The 18,791-nt window shown below is 30.2% G+C and overlaps 1 protein-coding gene across 1 annotated transcript in view; it reads left to right on the top strand.

Moving 5' to 3' along the window:
• The first annotated feature begins 13,541 nt into the window (after positions 1-13,541).
• LOC107464677 (cytochrome P450 CYP82J17-like) overlaps positions 13,542-18,791 on the top strand; it is a 7,923-nt gene continuing 2,673 nt past the window's right edge. Inside the window, exon 1 of the mRNA XM_016083624.3 lies at positions 13,542-14,549. Within this exon, the coding sequence (XP_015939110.1) occupies positions 13,608-14,549 (942 nt within the window). The 5' untranslated portion in view covers positions 13,542-13,607. The remainder of the gene's footprint in view (positions 14,550-18,791) is intronic.

Raw genomic sequence — 18,791 nt, 5'->3', positions numbered from 1 at the left:
TGTACATCGGTATTTTGTTTTGTTCATTTAAAAAAAAAAAAAAGAAAAAAGAAACGTGCTAGTAGATATCATTTTCATAATTATATTTGAAGTGAAACTAAATTATTAAAACTTCAAAGTCCAAGTTTCAAAATCCAAGAATCTCACAAGACAAGTATAACAGTTCCTTCTTTAATAAAGATGATATAGGAAAAGAGATAAAAATCGAACATACGACTTGGAGTTCAAATGAGGTTCATAAAACTTCTTTGCTTAGCTTTGATTTCCACTCTCACTTAGACTATGTTTGGTTGGAACGAAAAAAATAGAGAGGAAGGAAATAGAAAGGAAAGAAAAAAAATTGAGTGGATTTTTATTTTTTTTAGATGTGTTTGGATGAAAGAAAAATAAGAAGGAAAGAAATGTTATGAAAAGATAATTTTATCCTTATATTATAAATAATATAGAAAAAAGTAAAAATGTAATATTGGAAGTAGAGAGAGATTTAATTTTCTCTCCATTTTCTTTTCATTGTTAAATTATTGATTTATCCATTACAAACCAGTTAGGATTAACAAATTCTTTTTTGTTGATAATTTCGTTATCTTTTAAGGATGATTATCAAGGTCGTTTAGTTTTTATTTTTATTTTTTATTACATTTTTTAAAGACATTAGTTAGATTTATTGTGTAAAACTAAGAAATATTAGTGATTTTTAAATTATTTTTACTTATAAAAATTAAATGGAGGATATATTAGTGATTAACGTATCACGTAAGCATGTTTGGAAGAGAGATCATTGACACAGGGACTAACCAGTCTCACAAAATTAAATATCAATGGCTGGAAAAGGTATTTCTTTTGTTTGGAGGCCTCGTAGTCCCTTTGAAAAAATTATCAAGGGTCGAATTGAGTATTCACTCTTTAACTTATATTTCTATAATTTCACGATATTTATTACTTTGAAAAATTAAAAAAGTTTAATTATTCTGTAGATACTTATATAATTTTATTAAATTTTTAATTAGATTTTTATATTTACTTTCTTTTCAATTGAGTCTTTAAATCATAAAAAAAATTTCAATTTAGCCTGTACCGTGACAAAAATCTTTGAGATAATAAAATATTTTGTCAAAAAAAATGAATATTCTCACAATTAAGGTTAAAAATTTAATTAAGGACATCTCCGTATTTCTAAAATTTCAAAATAACCCTTGGCATTTTGTCCTCGCTCACTCCTTGCTCTAAGTTCTTCGTTGAGCTCCCTGTCGCCGCGTTTCCTTCGCTCGCACATCCGTCGCATTCGCGTCGTTCCTTGCATGTTCGTCACCCTTTGCCTCGTCCATCTAGGGGTGGCAATAGGTAGGGTAGGGTAGGGTTTGAATCCAATTCTAATTCTACTCGTGGGTTGAGATTTTTATATAAACTCAACCTTACTCTATCCGCGGGTTGAGAATATCACAATCCTAACCCTATCCGTTCTTAACCTGCGACCTTACCTGCGGTTTACCAAAATGATGCAACATTATTATATAACTTGATGTTAATTTAAAATATAACTGGCTTTTATGTAAAAAAAAGTATTAAATTATCAATTAATGATCTTCTCTTAATGACTAAGGATTTTTTATATTTAGTGAGAGGTCTTTAGTTCAACATATATTTAAAACATATTTTTATATAAGTATATATTATATACATATATAGGGTGCGGGTTGGCCGGGTAAGATTGAAACTCAACCCGCACCCAACGTCTCAATCCTACCCGCACGAGAACCCAACCCGCTACGAATCGAGTTGGCAACCCTACTCGACCGAATTAAATTGGGTTGGGTACCCGCAAATAGAGTGTATGTTGCCACTCTTACGTCCACCTCTCATCCGCCATCTCTCTGACTCTTGATTCACTGATTAAAATTCTTTACTGTTCTTTTCAGTTCCAATTCTATTCTACTCAGGTTTGCTTCTTAGAATGCTAGTTTCTTTAGAATTTTTCATTTACTTTTTCTTTTTATTTTGCGGTGGATGATCTGGGTGAAGTGTTGTTCTCTCTGATTAGATTGACCTCACCAAAGTTCTGCGCCATTTCCTGGTAAAAGGTTTGGATTTTTATTTTAAGGTTTCATTTAATTTCATTATCATCTGCGATATGGTAATTTGAAGAGTTGGAGAGCAAAGTTAAAGTATTTGAGGTGGTTTTGTTTGATTTCTCATTGAACGATGTAAATATTTTGTGCCACATGATTCTTGTGATTAGATTTTTGTTTGAGTTTTAGAAGAGATCAATGAGCAATGAAAGGGTCTAATTCATGAAAATACTCTGTGCCTCGTGATATCTAGATTGGATTTTTGTTTTATAGTGTTGGTGGTCTCCAATTTAAATAAGGCCCATATTTTAAAACAAAACAAAAGAAATAATAATAAAAAAGGTAATTTTAAGCCATCGTAAAAGAAAAGGGAGAGAGTTTAAATTTGTCATTTTTTTAGTAATATCTCAAATAGGTTCCTAAAAAATTTACAGTTGGATAGATTTGTTCCCAATAAAATTTAATTAAAATTTTGACTCCGATGTTTTTAGTTATACACTAGATACGTTCCTATAGCAGTTTGACCCGGTCAGGATGTCCTATGTAGAGGTTAAAGGGATGACGTTTAGGTTAACTGCCACATGTCACTTCCAAGACAATTTGGTCCTCATCCAAGCTAGACAAAACGACGTCGTATTGAATCATGAGGCGAATGATGTCGTTTCGTGGAGGACAAATTCGTTCCCACCAGACCTATCTGCCTGTTCAAGGGGATCTATTTGTCTGATGATTATGTTTTTATAGGGACCTATTTGTCTGATAACCTAATGTTTAGGGACCTATCTGACCTATAATTGGTGACATTACTCTCAAATATATTTATTGTCTTTTTTGGTTTCATTGAAAACACATGCTGATGTATCTGGACCTGCTAGCTTGCAAAATTCTAATCCTCCCTCTCATGATGCTCAAATTGAAAATTCTCCTTTACATGTCACGGAAAAATATCTTAGGCAATCCCAAAGTATGCTAATTTTGAAGACTTAATGCGTATGTTGAATTATCTTTTTTTGTCTGATTTGAGATAACTATTTTGTGGAAGGTTTATGTTAATTCTATCAGTTTTAATGATGTATTTTATTAATTATTGAGATATTCTAATACTACTAGGAAGACTGATTTTGTACTTTTTGTCCTTCTTTTAGGGCGTTTTTTCACGATAAAAATTTCAGTATTTGATTATTTAATTTTTGTCATTATATTTACTGCTTGGAGTATCTTTAAAATTGCCTATTTAATTGCACAAATTGTAAAAAAATATTTTAGTACTTTTACTATTAGATAAGTTCTTACTTGAACCTCAATTTTTTCAGCACTTAGTATTATGGCTATTATAACAACAAGGAGACTAAACATTTCAGTTGTACAACATCACCAACATATAAATATTAGCTAGTTGGGAGATATCACATAAATTTTTGTAGATTTTCGCATAATTTATCAACATTGCCATTCATATTCTTATTCTTATGTGTGTGAAAATCTCAGAGAAAATAAAAGAAAAAAAATGAGAAGGGAAAAATTTTAGACAAATATGAACTTTTATAAGTAGAAAATAAGGGTATATAAGTAAATTAACAATTTACTAATTATTTTTAGACGTTCAACGTTAATAGAAATTCAATTAAAAAAATTTATAATATAGAGACTCAATTATAAAAAATATAGGAATTTAGTTAAAAGTAAGTTGAAATTATAGAGACATATAGAATAATTAAACCAATTGATGTATGAGTATATATCTTTATATTTGTGTCATTAATTATAGTAGTTTAGTTTAGCATATATTATTATATTGTGTTATGAGTTAGTCCCACATTGCCCAAGTCATGAAGGTTCTCCCTCTCCTACTAGTATAAATATGTGTATGTACCATTTTTGCTAATGAAGTTGCATTGCTTGAGTTATATATTAAATAAGTTGTGTGCTTATTTTACTCTAGACTTTTTGAGAATAAGAGGTGCATCCCTGGTTTAGCCAACCAAGGTGGGTTCTTGGTTATTTTCACCATAGCGGGGTTGTTAACCTCGCCAAAATTGGTGACCCAAACAACATTTCGGCGTCAGTTTAAGTGTGCATTATCTGTAGAATATCGGGTAATATCGTTCTTTTTTTTGTGCCTTTTTTGTTGGTGATTATCTTAGTACATTCCCATTTATTATCATCATTGGTGCATTCCTATCATCATCATGCATCATCATCATCATAACATCGGTGTCCAAGCATCAACCTCATTGCATAATAGTAAAAGATTACACCAAAGCGTAGAACTACTCAAGATATTGAAATGGAAGAATTACGCCGTCAAGTTAAGGAGTTGCAAGAGCAACTTACAAAATATGAAGCTGCTCTAAATAATCATGGCAAGCAGAGTGAAGACTATTCTTCTAGCAAAGATGATAATGAAAATTCATTTCATTATTCTTCTTTGTCTGAAGATTTGTCTACACGAAAAGCACGATAGATCAACACAAAAGTAAAAGACTTAGGAATCAAAATTGATATTCCTGAGTTTGAAGGGAAACTCCAACCTGATGATTTCATCGATTGGCTTTGCACAGTAAAAAGAGTGTTCGAGTTAAAAGACATTCCAGACGACAAGTGTGTGAAGCTTGTAACAATCAAGTTGAAGAAGCATGCATCAGTATGGTACAGTGGGAGAATCTCAAGCGTCAGTGAAAAAGAGAAGGAAAAAGAAAGATCAAGACATGGAATAAAATGCATCGTAAGCTCAAGCACAAGTTTCTTCCTGAACATTACAGGTAAAACACTTTCATCAAATTTCACAAGTTGAGGTAAAAGTTATTATCTGTAGAAAAATATACAATGAATTTCGAAAAGTTGCTTATGAATTGTGACATTCACAAACCTGAAGAACAAACAATTGCTCATTATCTTGGAGGACTGAATCAAGAAATTTCTGATGTCGTTCAGTTGCAACCATATTAGACTTTAGATGATATCATTAGGTTATCATTAAAGATTGAAAAGCAAAGAATACAAAGGAATAGCACTCAATCGTTGAAAGACAAAGAAGTCATGCTTGATGTTCAACAAGAAGTGAAGACAAGATCTTTTAAAAGCAACAAGGAGCGTGGATCATCATGTAAGAAATGTTTCAAATATCATGATTTTGGACATGTTGCTACTGATTATCCAAACAGAAGAGTTGTCACTCTTATCAAAGAAAAGGTAGACAAAGAACCAATCTCGGAGCAAAAGGAGGAAGGTGAGATTGCCTATGCTATTGAAGAATTTTCAGCCGATTATGGAGAAGCTTTAGTAGTTCGTCAAAACTTGAATACTGCAAGGGTAACAGAAGATATGAGTTACTAATGCCACAACATCTTTCACACAAGATGTACTGTTGAAGAGAAGATTTGCAAAGTCATCATTATATTATTATATTGTATTATGAGTTAGTCCCACGTTACCTAAGTCACGAAGGTTTCTCTCTCCTACTAGTATAAGTATGTACCCTTTTTGCTAATAAAGTTGAATTGATTGAGTTATATATTAAATAAGGTGTGTGCTTATTTTTTTCTAAATTCTTTAAGAGTAAGAGATGCATTGACTTAGCCAATCAAGATGAGTTCTTGGCTATTTTTATTATAGTGGAATTATTAATCTCGCCAAAATTAACGACTCAAATGATATTCTGGCGTCACCAATTAAAAAAAATAGCCTAATATAATTATTTTCTTAACGTATTAAAATAACCTTCTTAAGAGAGTAGTTGGTTTGTTCTTTTTTTTTTCATTCTACCAAAAAAAAATAGAGTAATACTACCAATATAGTTAATGGTGGATACTCTGATAAAGTTGTCAATTTCAACTTTTTGTAAAGATGTTTTTCATCTTGTGGTTGTTATTGATTTAAAAGTGTATCACTAAAAGTGTCACTTTAAAGAGAAAGTGTTATCCTTAATCGTTATTTTGGCTCTGATACCAATTTTTCTAATTTTGATCATTTTTTGACAAAGTATTGCAAAAATTTTTATTTTTCTTGTATTTAATTTTTACCAATTTTTGAAATATCTTTCTTGGAATTTTTGAAATACCTTTCTTTGGTTGGGTTTGCATTATTAAATTCTTCTATCTCTTCTAGTAATTTTTCTATTTCTCTTGTTATACAATCTATACAATTTTTACAGAATTGTTCTACTTCTTCTCTATTTCTTGTGTAAATGTTACTATTCTGTAATCTTACTTCATAATATCTTTTTTTATTTTTCTGAAAATCTAAATCGTTTTTTAATTCTTGTAATGTTTGATTTGCTATACCAGGCATTTTATATGCTTTTTAGATTATAGGATTTTGTAAAGGTGATAAAGGTACTTGTAAATCTTGTTCAGATTCAATTTGTACTTGTTCTAGGGGTTCAACCTGTAGAGGTTGCATTACTTGAATATTTTGAACATGTATTCTTGATTCGAAAGCTTGTAATGCAATCATATTTTGTATGTGAAGATAATGCAATCTCCGAGCACGATAAATCTGTTTATTCTTAATATTTTCTTTTAGACTTTTGACTGATTTTTTAGTTTTAAAACGTTGTATTAATTTTCTTATTCTAATTATCTTCTTATTTATCTTTTTGATTTCTGCTTCTAAATCTGAAGATTCAGTTGCCAAATTTCTTATTTTTACAGCTATAGCCATTATCCTTGTTTTCATATCTCTTTTAATTGTTTTTAAAGAAATAAGTCTTTTTTGAAGATCTTTCATATTAAAATTTCCGCATCTTCTGCCATAGCTTCATTGTTATTTTCTAAAGATTCTATTATTTTTTCTAATTCTTCGACTTCTTTTTTCAGATTATTATAAGATAATACTAAAGCTTTGAAAGCTCTTTGATTTATTTCAGAAAACCTTAAGTATTTCAAATGATTTTCTCTTTCAAAGAGTTCCTGTTTCTTATTTTGATAAGACACATATATTTCTTCTTTATTTATTGTCATAGCTTGTTTTTTAAGGTCTCATTTAGTGTTTCAATCTTTTTTGTTAAATTTCTTATTTCAGAATCTTTTTCATCGTCTTTTAAATGGGATAAACTTAAAGGACTATTGATTTTAGATTCTCTTATTCGAAAACTAGAGGAACACGATTTTCTTGATGGTTCCCTTAATAATAGAACTGGTTTTTCAATAGGTTTGCGCCTTGGTGTTTCAGTTTTAACAACCTTCTGGAATAAATCATCAATATAAATTCCTTCTTTGTTTTTAAATTCTATACTATGATGACTATTGGTTAATGCATAGTTTATTGCATATGTAATTGAAAAAGGTTCGTCGTTTTGTTCCATTAAACTTTGTCTATGAAACTTATAAGCTAAGCTTATGGATCTATCAAAATTCTTTGTTGATAAGGGAATGGCATATCCAATATGGGTATTAAATTTAACATTTACATTTGCCAAATTTCCATGAATAATTCCAATTATTTGATCTGTGGGATCAATAATTCTTTTATCACAAATTGCTAAACTTATTGGTGAATTAATTCCTTTCATATATGTTGATTTTACTAAAACTTGGATAGTACTAATATGAATCCATCCAATCTTAGATCTTTTTTGTTGATCTTTAATTTTCTTTATTTGTTCGTTTATTTGTTCTTCATCTATTAGAGCTATTTCAAGTTCTCCATTAGCAGATTCTATTTTTACAGGTGCTTCAAACTGCATTTTTCCATAATATATTATGTTCTTTCTATTAAAAAGTTCTTTTAAAAAGCTTTGTTTAAAATTTTCATTAGCTTTGAGATCTAGTTCTGATTTTAAAATAGCTTGTTTTTCATTATCAAGTAAAGCAGTTATTTTATAATAATCAGATTCTTCAGTTATTTCCAAATCTTCTAAATAGTTCATAATATAAAGAGATTAAGATGAAGATGTACCTTTCTGGAGATGAACTTTTATTTAATGTTATTTTACAATAGGCGTTTTTCTCCAGAGGGGAGATTTTATAATTTAGCTCCAGAGGGGAGTTTCTTAGAATTATTTTTCTAATGGATCAGACTCCAGAATCGCCTCAGCTACTTCCTCTTCGCCTTCCTGGCCTGTGAGTACTCTAAGCTTCCTGCTTTCTGATTTCTGATGCTCTTTCAAATGACTTAGCACTCTATTTATAATGGTTGGGTCTGATGGACAAATTCCATCCTTACCCTTCTTGTGACGTCATTGCATGCGTCACTGAGCACTTATCTTGCACCAACTACATTATTGGTGCTTTTGTGACGTAAGCTCTTACGTCATTCAACAATAATGTTGATGGATGACTCAGATGTCTCATCCTCTTCTTTTCCCACGTGGGTGGGGTCATCTGCAATGTTGCTTTCTTCAGACATTTCTGAGGCACACAGCTGGCATCTGTGGTCTTCTTTGTCTTTTAGTAAATGGCATAGATTCCTCTTTATCCCGTTAGGAAGTTTTTCCAGTAATCCAGAAAAGTTGTAAAATGCTGATTCAAAATTCACTAGGAGTCTCATCTCTCTTGATTCAATTTGGTTTTTCTTACTAGAAACAATTAGAGTGTTTCTGCTTTTGTAGTTTATTCTTGTTTTGGATTCTTTGTTTATTTTTTGGGCTCTCTCGAAGACTCTTGCCAATGTGCTGGCCAATCTTCCTTCGTCGCTATAAATTGATAGATCTTGAACTTGTTCTATTGGTTGAAAATCTCCTGGGAAGACTGACATGAAAACTACTTGAAATGCTGGGATCAAACATTCTTCTTCTTCATTGAAGATTGGCTGACTACTTGTAAATTTTAGGGATATATCCCTTGGTTCTCTTGCATCAATCATATTTTTAAATTTTTTCACTGCATCTATAAAACCTGCAGGAAATTCTTTAATAATATTTAAATTGTCAAAAATTAGGATTGTATCAATTAATCCATATTGGAAAAACTGATATGTATCAGAGGGTGAAGCCTCTGGGAAGATTACCAGCTTTGTTAGCTGTTCTTTGTTAATGGGATAATATCCCAATAATGCTCTTTTGTCTAGAGTCCAGTTTAGAACCAAATTTAAGGTTTCTCTACAGTTTGATCTGCAGACCCTTTTCTTGTCATTTATTTCGGCCCTTGTGGGAATATTTTTCAGCATTCCTGTTCGGACATGGACTGGAGTTCTTTGGGCTTGAGCTGGAGCTTTTTCAGCTCTTTTTAGAACTTGCTCTGGGTGGAGCACTTCATATTCTTTGAGGGATTCTTTTGCTTCTTCTATTGTCGAAAATCCTCCTTTGTGAATAGTTTTGGGCTGGTGGGTGAATGGGGCTGCTTTAGCCCAATCGTCGTAGACTCCTTTCATTGGGCCATTATAGATGACATAATATTTTTTGTCTTGAGTTGATTTTTTAACTATTTCTGCCAGAGTTTTATTTTCAGGGATTTTTTCAGAAAAAATTAGTTTTGGTTTTAGGTTTTGTGGCTGGTCCACCACGCTTAGCTGGCTGAACTCTGATGGTGTTGTTAGCATTGGTATTGGAGTGGGTAATGTTGCTTGTTGGGTTACTTTCATGGCTTCCATGGCGTTCTTGATGGATTGAATTTGAGCTCTTAGTTGCTGACAGTGATTGCACTTTTCAAGCTCTTGTTCAAGCTTCTGGATTTCTTGATTCATTGTGTTGGCAATGAACTCCATTCTCTTGTCAATGTATCTGCAATAATATTTTTATTTCCTTTAATGTACTCAATTTTTATTGGGTATTGTAATAAAAACATTTGCCATCTTACCAGACGACCCTGATTATAATCAGATTGTAAATTATATCTAATAAAACCTATTAAATAACTTGAGTCTGTTCGTAATGTAAATTCCTTGGGAAGTAGATCAATCCTCCATTTCTTAATAGTTTTTATTGCTGCTAGAGTTTCTTTTTCATGGGTAGTATACCTCTGTTCTGTTGGTGTAAATGTTCCAGAGATATATCTGCATAGTAATTCCTTTGAGGGATGTTTAGAATCTAGTGATTCTTTTTCTTTGTTCAAGCTTTTTTCAGCTTTTTTAGCTTTTAGACAGCCTGACCAGGTCTTGTCTGAAGCATCTGTTTCTACTATTAAATAGTCATCTTCTTTAGGAATATAAAGTTCTGGAAGATTTTTACAAAGTTCTTTAATTTTTTGAATCTGTAGGCTATCCTTTTCTTCCCATTTCCAAATCTTTTTTATACTTATTTTTGAAAATAAGCTTTTAGTATAGTCTGTTATATTCTTTAAAAATCCTTGATCAGAAATATAATTTATGCATCCTAAAAATCTTTGTAATTGTTTTCTATCTTCCATTTTATCAGGAAATAAATCTACTTTTTCTAATACATTTGGTTGAAGTTTTAACTTCCCTTCAGTAGATAGAATTAATCCGAGAAATTCTATTTTTTGTTTTGCTAGTTTAGCTTTCTTTTTACTAAGGACTAAACCTTTTTCTTTACATCTTTCTAAGACAATTAGTAATTTTTGAAGATGATCTTCTTTATCTTGTTTTGTAAAGATTAATATATCATCAATGTAAACTAGAACAAATTCATTTAAATCTTTTAGATTTTCTTCCATAAATCTTTGATAAATACCTGGAGCTTGTTTTAGTCCAAAAGGTAGGACATTCCATTCGTAGAGTAATACTCCTGTTGATTCTTTTGTTGGACAAGTAAAAGCAGTTAATTTCTTTGTTTCTTCGTCTAAACGAAGTTGCCAATATCCTGATTTTGCATCGAGTGATGAAAACCAAGTTGCTCCTTTGATCTTTTCTAGAATGGAATCTTTTCTTGGGAGCTTATGAGCATCACCTATGGTTGCTTCATTCATTTTTTTATAATTAATGACCATTCTTCGCTTTCCTCTTTTAATTTCGTTATTGTTTTCAACATAGAAGGCTGGGGCCGCATGAGGGCTTTTACTTAGTCTTATAATTCCTTTAGCCAAAAGATCCTTGCATTCAGACGAAAATTCTTCCTTATCTCTAGCTGAATAGGGAATTCTATTTGGAACATTTATTTCCCTTGTAGGAACTTTTAGCTTAATGCTTATTAATTCTCTGTTTGTATTTTTAATATCTAAAGGATTTTCAGCACAAACTTCATTTAAAAGCTCTTCTATTTTGATTTCAAGGTCATTTTTTGGAATTTTTATCTGGAAATATAGGTTTAAATAACATTCTTCTAAGATCGAAAATATTTTGAATTTTAAAATTTCGTTTATAGTAGTAGTTGGGATTTTTATTAATTTTGCCTTTTGATTTAAAGAGGAATCATATGGGGCTTTTAGAACTATATATGTTAATTCTTGGATAAAAGGGTGATATAGCTTTAAAAAGTTATTCCCTATAATTAAATCTATTCCAGATTCTAATTTATATATTGATGGAACAATAAATCTATAATTTTGAATGAATACTTCAACCATTTCTGCTTTTAAATTAATCTTGTGTATAGATTTATCGGCTATTCTTATTCTTAGTGGATTTTCTAACTTTTTCCAGTTAAGCTTTATATTTGAACTTGCAAAACATTTTGTTGCTCCTGTATCTATGAAGGCATTAATAAATTTTTCTGTAATTTTTACAGTAATAAATGTAGCGCTATTACTCAGTTCCTGAGTTTGTTTCTGAGTCTGTTTCTGAGACATATTCAAAAATATATTTTAGATCATCATCAGATTCTTCTAAAGGTTCCGTAAAACAAGTTTTTGCAACTTCCAATTGTTTGTTTTTGAGGAATTTCTTCGTTATCTTGACAACAAATTCTAATTATATTATTAAATCTTTTCTGAGTAGCTTCTTGCATACAACGTTCTTTTATTTCCTCTCTTATAGCAAATGTTGCTCCACCGAAATTATTTTCAATTGTTTTATTACTTATTTCTCTTATAAATCTTCCCATGATAATTTCATTAGCAGGGTATGGAAGTTTTGTGATATACATGCTAAGATAATGATTTTTATCTTCTTCTTTTAATTTATAATAATATATTCTATATTCACAGATATAGGATTCTATATAGCAAAGATCGAATATCTGAATATTGGCCAAATGATTTTTTGCTTCTAAATACTCTTTTTCAGAAATTTCTTTTCCATGATTTATTACATTTTTTCCAAAAAATTCTTTGTATAGAACTCTCATTATGTGTGCTATTCTATCATAAGCTGTTGTTTTTTCAGCTAATTCTTCTATTATTTTATTATCTATAGATAGCATATAATTTCTTATAGTTCCTTTAGTATGAAATCCTATGAAATTCCAGATATCCATTTCAGATAATTCGTTTAATTTTGGGTTTGTATAAGCTTCTAATAGAAATGAGTTCATCCAATCTTCGAAAATCTCTTTTTCGTTCTTTTTGCAATCTAGATCAAGCATTTTTTCTCCTTCTAGTTCTTGAATTTTAGGAACGTATTTAGATGGTATTTTAGTATATTTTGAATTTTTGCTTATAAAACCTTTTTTGAAGGCATAATTTTCAAAACCTGTTTCCCATTTAAATTGGGTTTGATTATTATTACTAGATGTTCCAGCTTCATCTTTTACTTGTACTGGATGTACTGGTTCTTCATCACTAGAATAATCTAAAACATATTCTTCTCTTTCAGAAATTTCTGGTTCTTCTTTAATTTGAAAACCTTGTTCCATAAAATTGTCTTCTTGAGCCATTTTTAATTGTTTAAAAAGCATTGTAACTTCTTCCAATTTTTCATCAATATTCATAGTTTTAGAGGTGGTCTAACCTTTAGATTTGTTGTATCGATTTTATTTTGGACTTCTTCTTTCTTAGGAATTTCTTTTTGGAAGTGTTTATCAAGTATTTGTTCAATTTTATTTATTATATTAGGCTCTTCTTTTTCTTTATTTTTCTGAAATTTTAGAGAAACTAAAATTTCTTCAAGCATATCTATTATAGAATTTAATTGTGGATTAAAAGTATGATGAAGATGGGGATAATTGTCTCCATGATAACATTTTTTAGAAACTCCATGTGAAATATAAGTTTTTTCAGGTTTTTGAAGTCCTTCAATAAAACTTACAGTAAAATAAAGATTTTGAGAAAAATCATTTTGTATTGATTTTAGGAATTCGGTGTCATTACCATTGACATTAGATAAAATCATTAATTTTTGATCTATTAATTTTGATAATTTAATTATTTCTTCTCTCAAATCCTCTAATTTACTTTTTTCCATTAGGTGACGCTTTTCTTGTAAAAGGCTACGATTTTTAAGTGTTATATAGTTAGAAGTGTGGTTTTAAAATATATGGCTTAGATTTTGCCACGTAGGCATCTTTAAGAAAAGTTGTTTTTGGCAACTTTATGTGAGTGGTGCCCATAGTTAATTACTCAAAAAAGTGTTAATTATAGTTATTGAACACGTTCTACTTTTGCACTCCACATATAGTTAAATACCATTTACAATGAAATATTTATACCCAATTGCAATTATAAAATTAAACCATGGTTTATCCCACGAGACCAATATATAAGGAATAGGACACTTCTCAAAATCTTACAACCCAATCTTCAATCTTACACATAACTTAGACCACAAATAATGGATTTCCTTTCTCTTCCAACAGTAATGCTTGTAGCTTCCGCCTTGGTCCTTGTCTACAACATATGGAGGATTATGAACAAAACAAGTGAGAAGCAATTGCAAGCACCAGAACTACCTGGTGCGTTCCCATTAATAGGTCACCTCCATTTACTAGGAACCAAAACTCCACTCGCAAGAACCTTCGCTTCTTTCTCCGATAAGTACGGTCCCATATTCCGAATCCGTCTGGGATCATACCCTGCTATTGTGATCTCCAACAAAGATGGAATCAAAGAATGTTTCACCATAAATGACAAAGCTCTTGCCTCGCGCCCCAAGTCTAGCCAGGGAGTATACATTGGCTATAACTACGCAGGTTTTGGGTTCGCTCCTTATGGCTCCTTCTTTATAAAACACAAGAAGCTAGCGACGCTTGAACTACTCTCGTCTCGCCGCGTCGAATTATCGAGGTATGTATATGAATCCGAGATTGATACTTTGATCAAGGATCTGTTATTGTATTCTGCAGAAAATTCGCCAGTTAAAGTAGTTGTTATTAGTGAATGGTTGGAACGGTTAAGTTTCAACATAATCACAAAGATGATAGCGGGAAAAAAGTACTTTAGTTTCTTGCAAGATGTGGACGATGTTGAAGCACATAGAGTTGTGAAGCTTATAAGAGAAGCTTTGCATTTATCTGGAGGGGGTTTTGTTCCTTCGGATGTGATCCCTATAATTCAATGGTTTGGTATAGAAGGGAAAGTTCTTAAATCCATGAAGAGAATCGCAAAAGATTTGGACACACTTTTGGGAAGCTGGGTTGAAGAGCATAGGATGAAGGGTAATAAGGTAAATAGCTCAAGCGAGAAGCAAGATTTCATTGATGTCATGCTTTCCGTTGTTGAAGATGATCCTGATTCTGGCCATACACGTGACACCATCATTAAAGCTCAAATTATGGTAAGCATAGATTCTTTTTCATGCATATGTCTGCTGTTTTAATTACTCTTAGACTTTTGGTGACTTTTAATAACTCTTAGGTTGAAATTATATATCAAATAGACAACAATTTAAATATACAAATAATTGATTATATTACATATATATTAAAATTAATTATTAATAATATCTATTAGTATAAAATATATGTTAAAATATAAATATATATTAAAAATAAATTAAATTATNNATATATAAAGTAAAGAAAAAAAAATAATTTAAAGAAGCTAAGACCAAAAGTCACAAATTTTACATGTATGAAATTTATTTGAAGATGATCCTGATTCAAAGACGTGACACTATCATTAAAGCTCAAATTATGGTAAGCACATAGATTTTTTCTCATGCATATATATATGCTGCTTGATATCCATTTTTATTTTTCTTATCTATTTAATTACTCTTATAGACTTTTGGTGACTTTTAATAACTCTTAGGTTAAAATTATAGAAAAACTCTCAAATGTATCTGTATATACACTGATATTTTGTATTAATAATTAAAAATTATTGAAATATTAGTGTATCGGTATTTAGGACTGATAGAATAGGATAAGCTAAGGTTTAAACTCTACTTTAACTTTATTCGTGGGTTAAAAACTCTTTTAAAATTTTATTCTACCCTATCCGCGGGTTGAGAATTTTTTAACCCTAACCTTATCTGCACCCTAAAGTTCTAAATCCTACCCTACTCTATCCTATCCGCAGAAAAATAAAAAAATTTTAAGTAAATATAAAATTCAACCATTCCAAATTTTATACATATTAATAAAATAAAAAATAAAAAATTATGTTCAAATTAAAATTAAAAACAATAAAATCTTAAAAAAATCTAACATAAAATTATAAATAATATAATTACAAACTAACTTAGTGATTATTTCAATTCTTTATAAGAAGAAAATTGTGGATTCAACATTCACTTTTTTCACTACATACATAACTTTTACATATATATTATATAATATATTAGGAGTGCGGATAGGGTAGTATAGTAGACTAGCGTTAATGGGTATCAAATTAATCACTAAGGATTCTCAAATCACCGATTCAATGAGACCCAATGTTTCAAGGTCACTCAATTCCCTTAACCTAGGCCAAGAGTATAGAAAACTACCTTATCTATAACTAGAAATGAAAATATTTTATCAAACACCTAGAGTACAATAAAAATAAACATCATAAATTGCAAGAATTAATGAAATTCATAACTAATATAAGCAAGAAATCAACAATAGCAATTAAGATAAACATAAAAAGACATGAAAACATAAAATTGCATTGAAAGAAAATAAAAATCCAACAAGGGTTCATGAAAGTAAAAATGGCAAAATAAGGAAATTAACAAGAAAGGCTAAAAAGATTGAGACAATAGAACAAGAAATAGTGAAGGAAGCTAAATTTTAAAACAACAATTAAAATCTAGATCTAAAAAAATTTGACCTAAACTACCCTAAATTCCTAACCTAAAATATGATGAAAACCCCTCTCCCCCCCCCCCCCCCATTCCCTTCTAATCCTTAGGTTCAAAAGCATCAGAATAAGTTGGATTTAGGCCTCCTTCAGCTCAGAAATCGCTCCCAGTGTTTTGCCCTTAAGTTGGTCACGTGCTGTTTGTCACGCATAACGATTCTTTACTACGCACACGCGTGGGCCACGTATACGCGTCGCTGGACAGATTACCAAAATCCCATTTCTTCATGAATTCTCTATTTTTGCATGCTTTTTCTTCATTTTTTCAACCCAATCTTTACTTTCTAAACCTGAAATCACTTAACAAACATATCAAAGCATCGAATAGAATTAAAGTGAATTAAATTTAGCAATTTTAGGGCCTAAAAAGCCTGTTTTCACTTTTAAGCACAAATTAGGAGAAATTCACAAAACCATGCTATTTCATTGAATAAATGTGAGATAAGTTGATAAAATTCATAAATTTAACACAAGATAAACCATAAAATTGAGGTTTATCAGGTAGGTACTCTACCCACAGACAAACTTGTACCGCACTTTACTCTACTCTCAGCGAATCGAGTAGACAACCCTACCCGAACGGGTTGAATACCCGCGGGCAGGGTATAAATTGCCAGTCCTAGATATATTTAAAAGTTTTTCAAAATTATATATCAAATAGACAACAATTTAAATATACAAATAATTGACTATGTTATGCACATACTAAAATTAGCCACTAAAATTAACCAATTAAATTATATATATTTATACATAAATATATTAATAATTAATTTTAATAATTAATTCTAATGTATTAATAGTATTTTTGACAAATAATATTACAACTAAACCTTTTATAAAAAGTAATAAAGTTTGTGAAGAGAGGTAACTAGGGATTTAGCCATAACATTAAGTAAAGAAAAAAAATGGAATTTAAAGAAGGTAAGACCAAAAGTCACAAATTTTACATGTATGAAATTTATTTGACTTTATTTTTATGTTGCACTGCTATTTTAATTTATTTCAAATACGTCATATTGGTACGATTATTATTTTTTAACAAAGAAAAATAAATAAAACAAGAAAAGATAAGATAAAAGAAGCCAAGCTTTCTATGATAAGCATAGATTTTTCCCACGGTGTCACCATGGGTGCTGAATTATATATCCATCAACAATACTGAGTTGTTACATAGAAAATGATGTTTCAATATATTAAACAAAAAAGATTTCTATAGATTGAAATTTTGTGGTACAAAAAAGAAAGAAATTCTATAAATGTAGCGATAAAATTTGGATAAGTATACACGAACTCCGGTTTTAACAATTTATTTTTATTTTTATTTTAATAATTTATTTTTGAATCAGATGTATATATAGCACGATATGTAGGAGCGACAATATACATTTTATCCGCAGATATTAGGAATGGTAACTTGGCGGATTTTTGCTTTATCCAATCTCGTTCTGTTGTACAATAATTTGTATAAAATTCGTTTTACTTTTATTTGTAAGTAGTAAAACGTTGAATTCTAATTCATTTCTGCAGGTATTCGTCTCGTTCCGTCCCTACTCGCTCTTATAATTATTAAAATCCAATAAATAAAATTAAATTTCAAAATTTATATAACCATTATCACATACATAACATACATTAAAATAAAAATTTAAATATGATACAATATTATTAATTATTTACTAATTATTTTATATATATGATACATATTATATATTAAAATTATATATATTATATATATAGCAGGGCGGGTAAGGGTGGGTATTACCTAAACCCGATTCCGTCCCGCCTTTCCAAAAATCCCGCCCCGCTAAAAATTTGCCCCGAACGGGTAAGGATTGGGTGGGTATCCGCAGATTCGGGTGGTATTGCCATCCCTAACAGATACCCAACTCGATCTAACTCATTCGAATAGGATATAGCACGATATCTGGGAGTGATGACGACATAAATCCTATCAGCAAATACCTAATCCGATTTAACTCGGTCAGATAGGGTTGTCAATCCGATCCGCATGTTTCAAATGAATCTGTGGATGTTGAACCAAAAACCTCTCACTAAATACAAAAGATTTTTAACCATTAAAAATGATCATTAATTGATTTTAATAATATTTTTTTATATAAAAATCAATTCTATTTTAAATTATCATCAAGTTATATAATAATGTTGCATCTTTTTTATAATTCGCGGATAGAATCTGGTACCATCGTGAATTAAGAAGAGGTAGAATTAGAGTTGGGATATTCTCAATTCACGTGTAGAGTCGAATTAAGTTTATATAAAAATTTCAACCCACAAATAAAATTAGGATTGGATCTAAATCCTATTCTATCATATCCATTGCCACCCTAACATATCAGCATAGACTTCTTTCTTTTTGGATTATATATATTATTAAATATAAAATTTAAAAATAAAATCTTATATATATTATATATAGATAATTATTTATATTTTTTATCGGTTTAAATTTTTAAAACCTAAAATTTAACTATTGTTAATTTGTTTTTGGTATTCCAGCAGGCCGAGGTCCACAATTTTTATCACTTAAAAAAAAATTAAATCCACAAAAAATTATTATATAAAAAATATATTAAAAATATAATTATTCATACCACATTATGCATACTATTCAAATTCTCCACTATTAGGCGCTTGCCGTTGACTTTTTAATAATACAGAATACTCAATTCTTACGAAACTAAATGCCCTTGTCCATTGAACTACTAAA

This window comes from Arachis duranensis, chromosome 9 (genome assembly GCF_000817695.3).
Source record: "Arachis duranensis cultivar V14167 chromosome 9, aradu.V14167.gnm2.J7QH, whole genome shotgun sequence".
Taxonomy (NCBI): Eukaryota; Viridiplantae; Streptophyta; class Magnoliopsida; order Fabales; family Fabaceae; genus Arachis; species Arachis duranensis.
The sequence above is the reverse complement of the archived record's forward strand: the minus strand, read 5'-3'. Positions and strand labels throughout refer to the sequence as shown.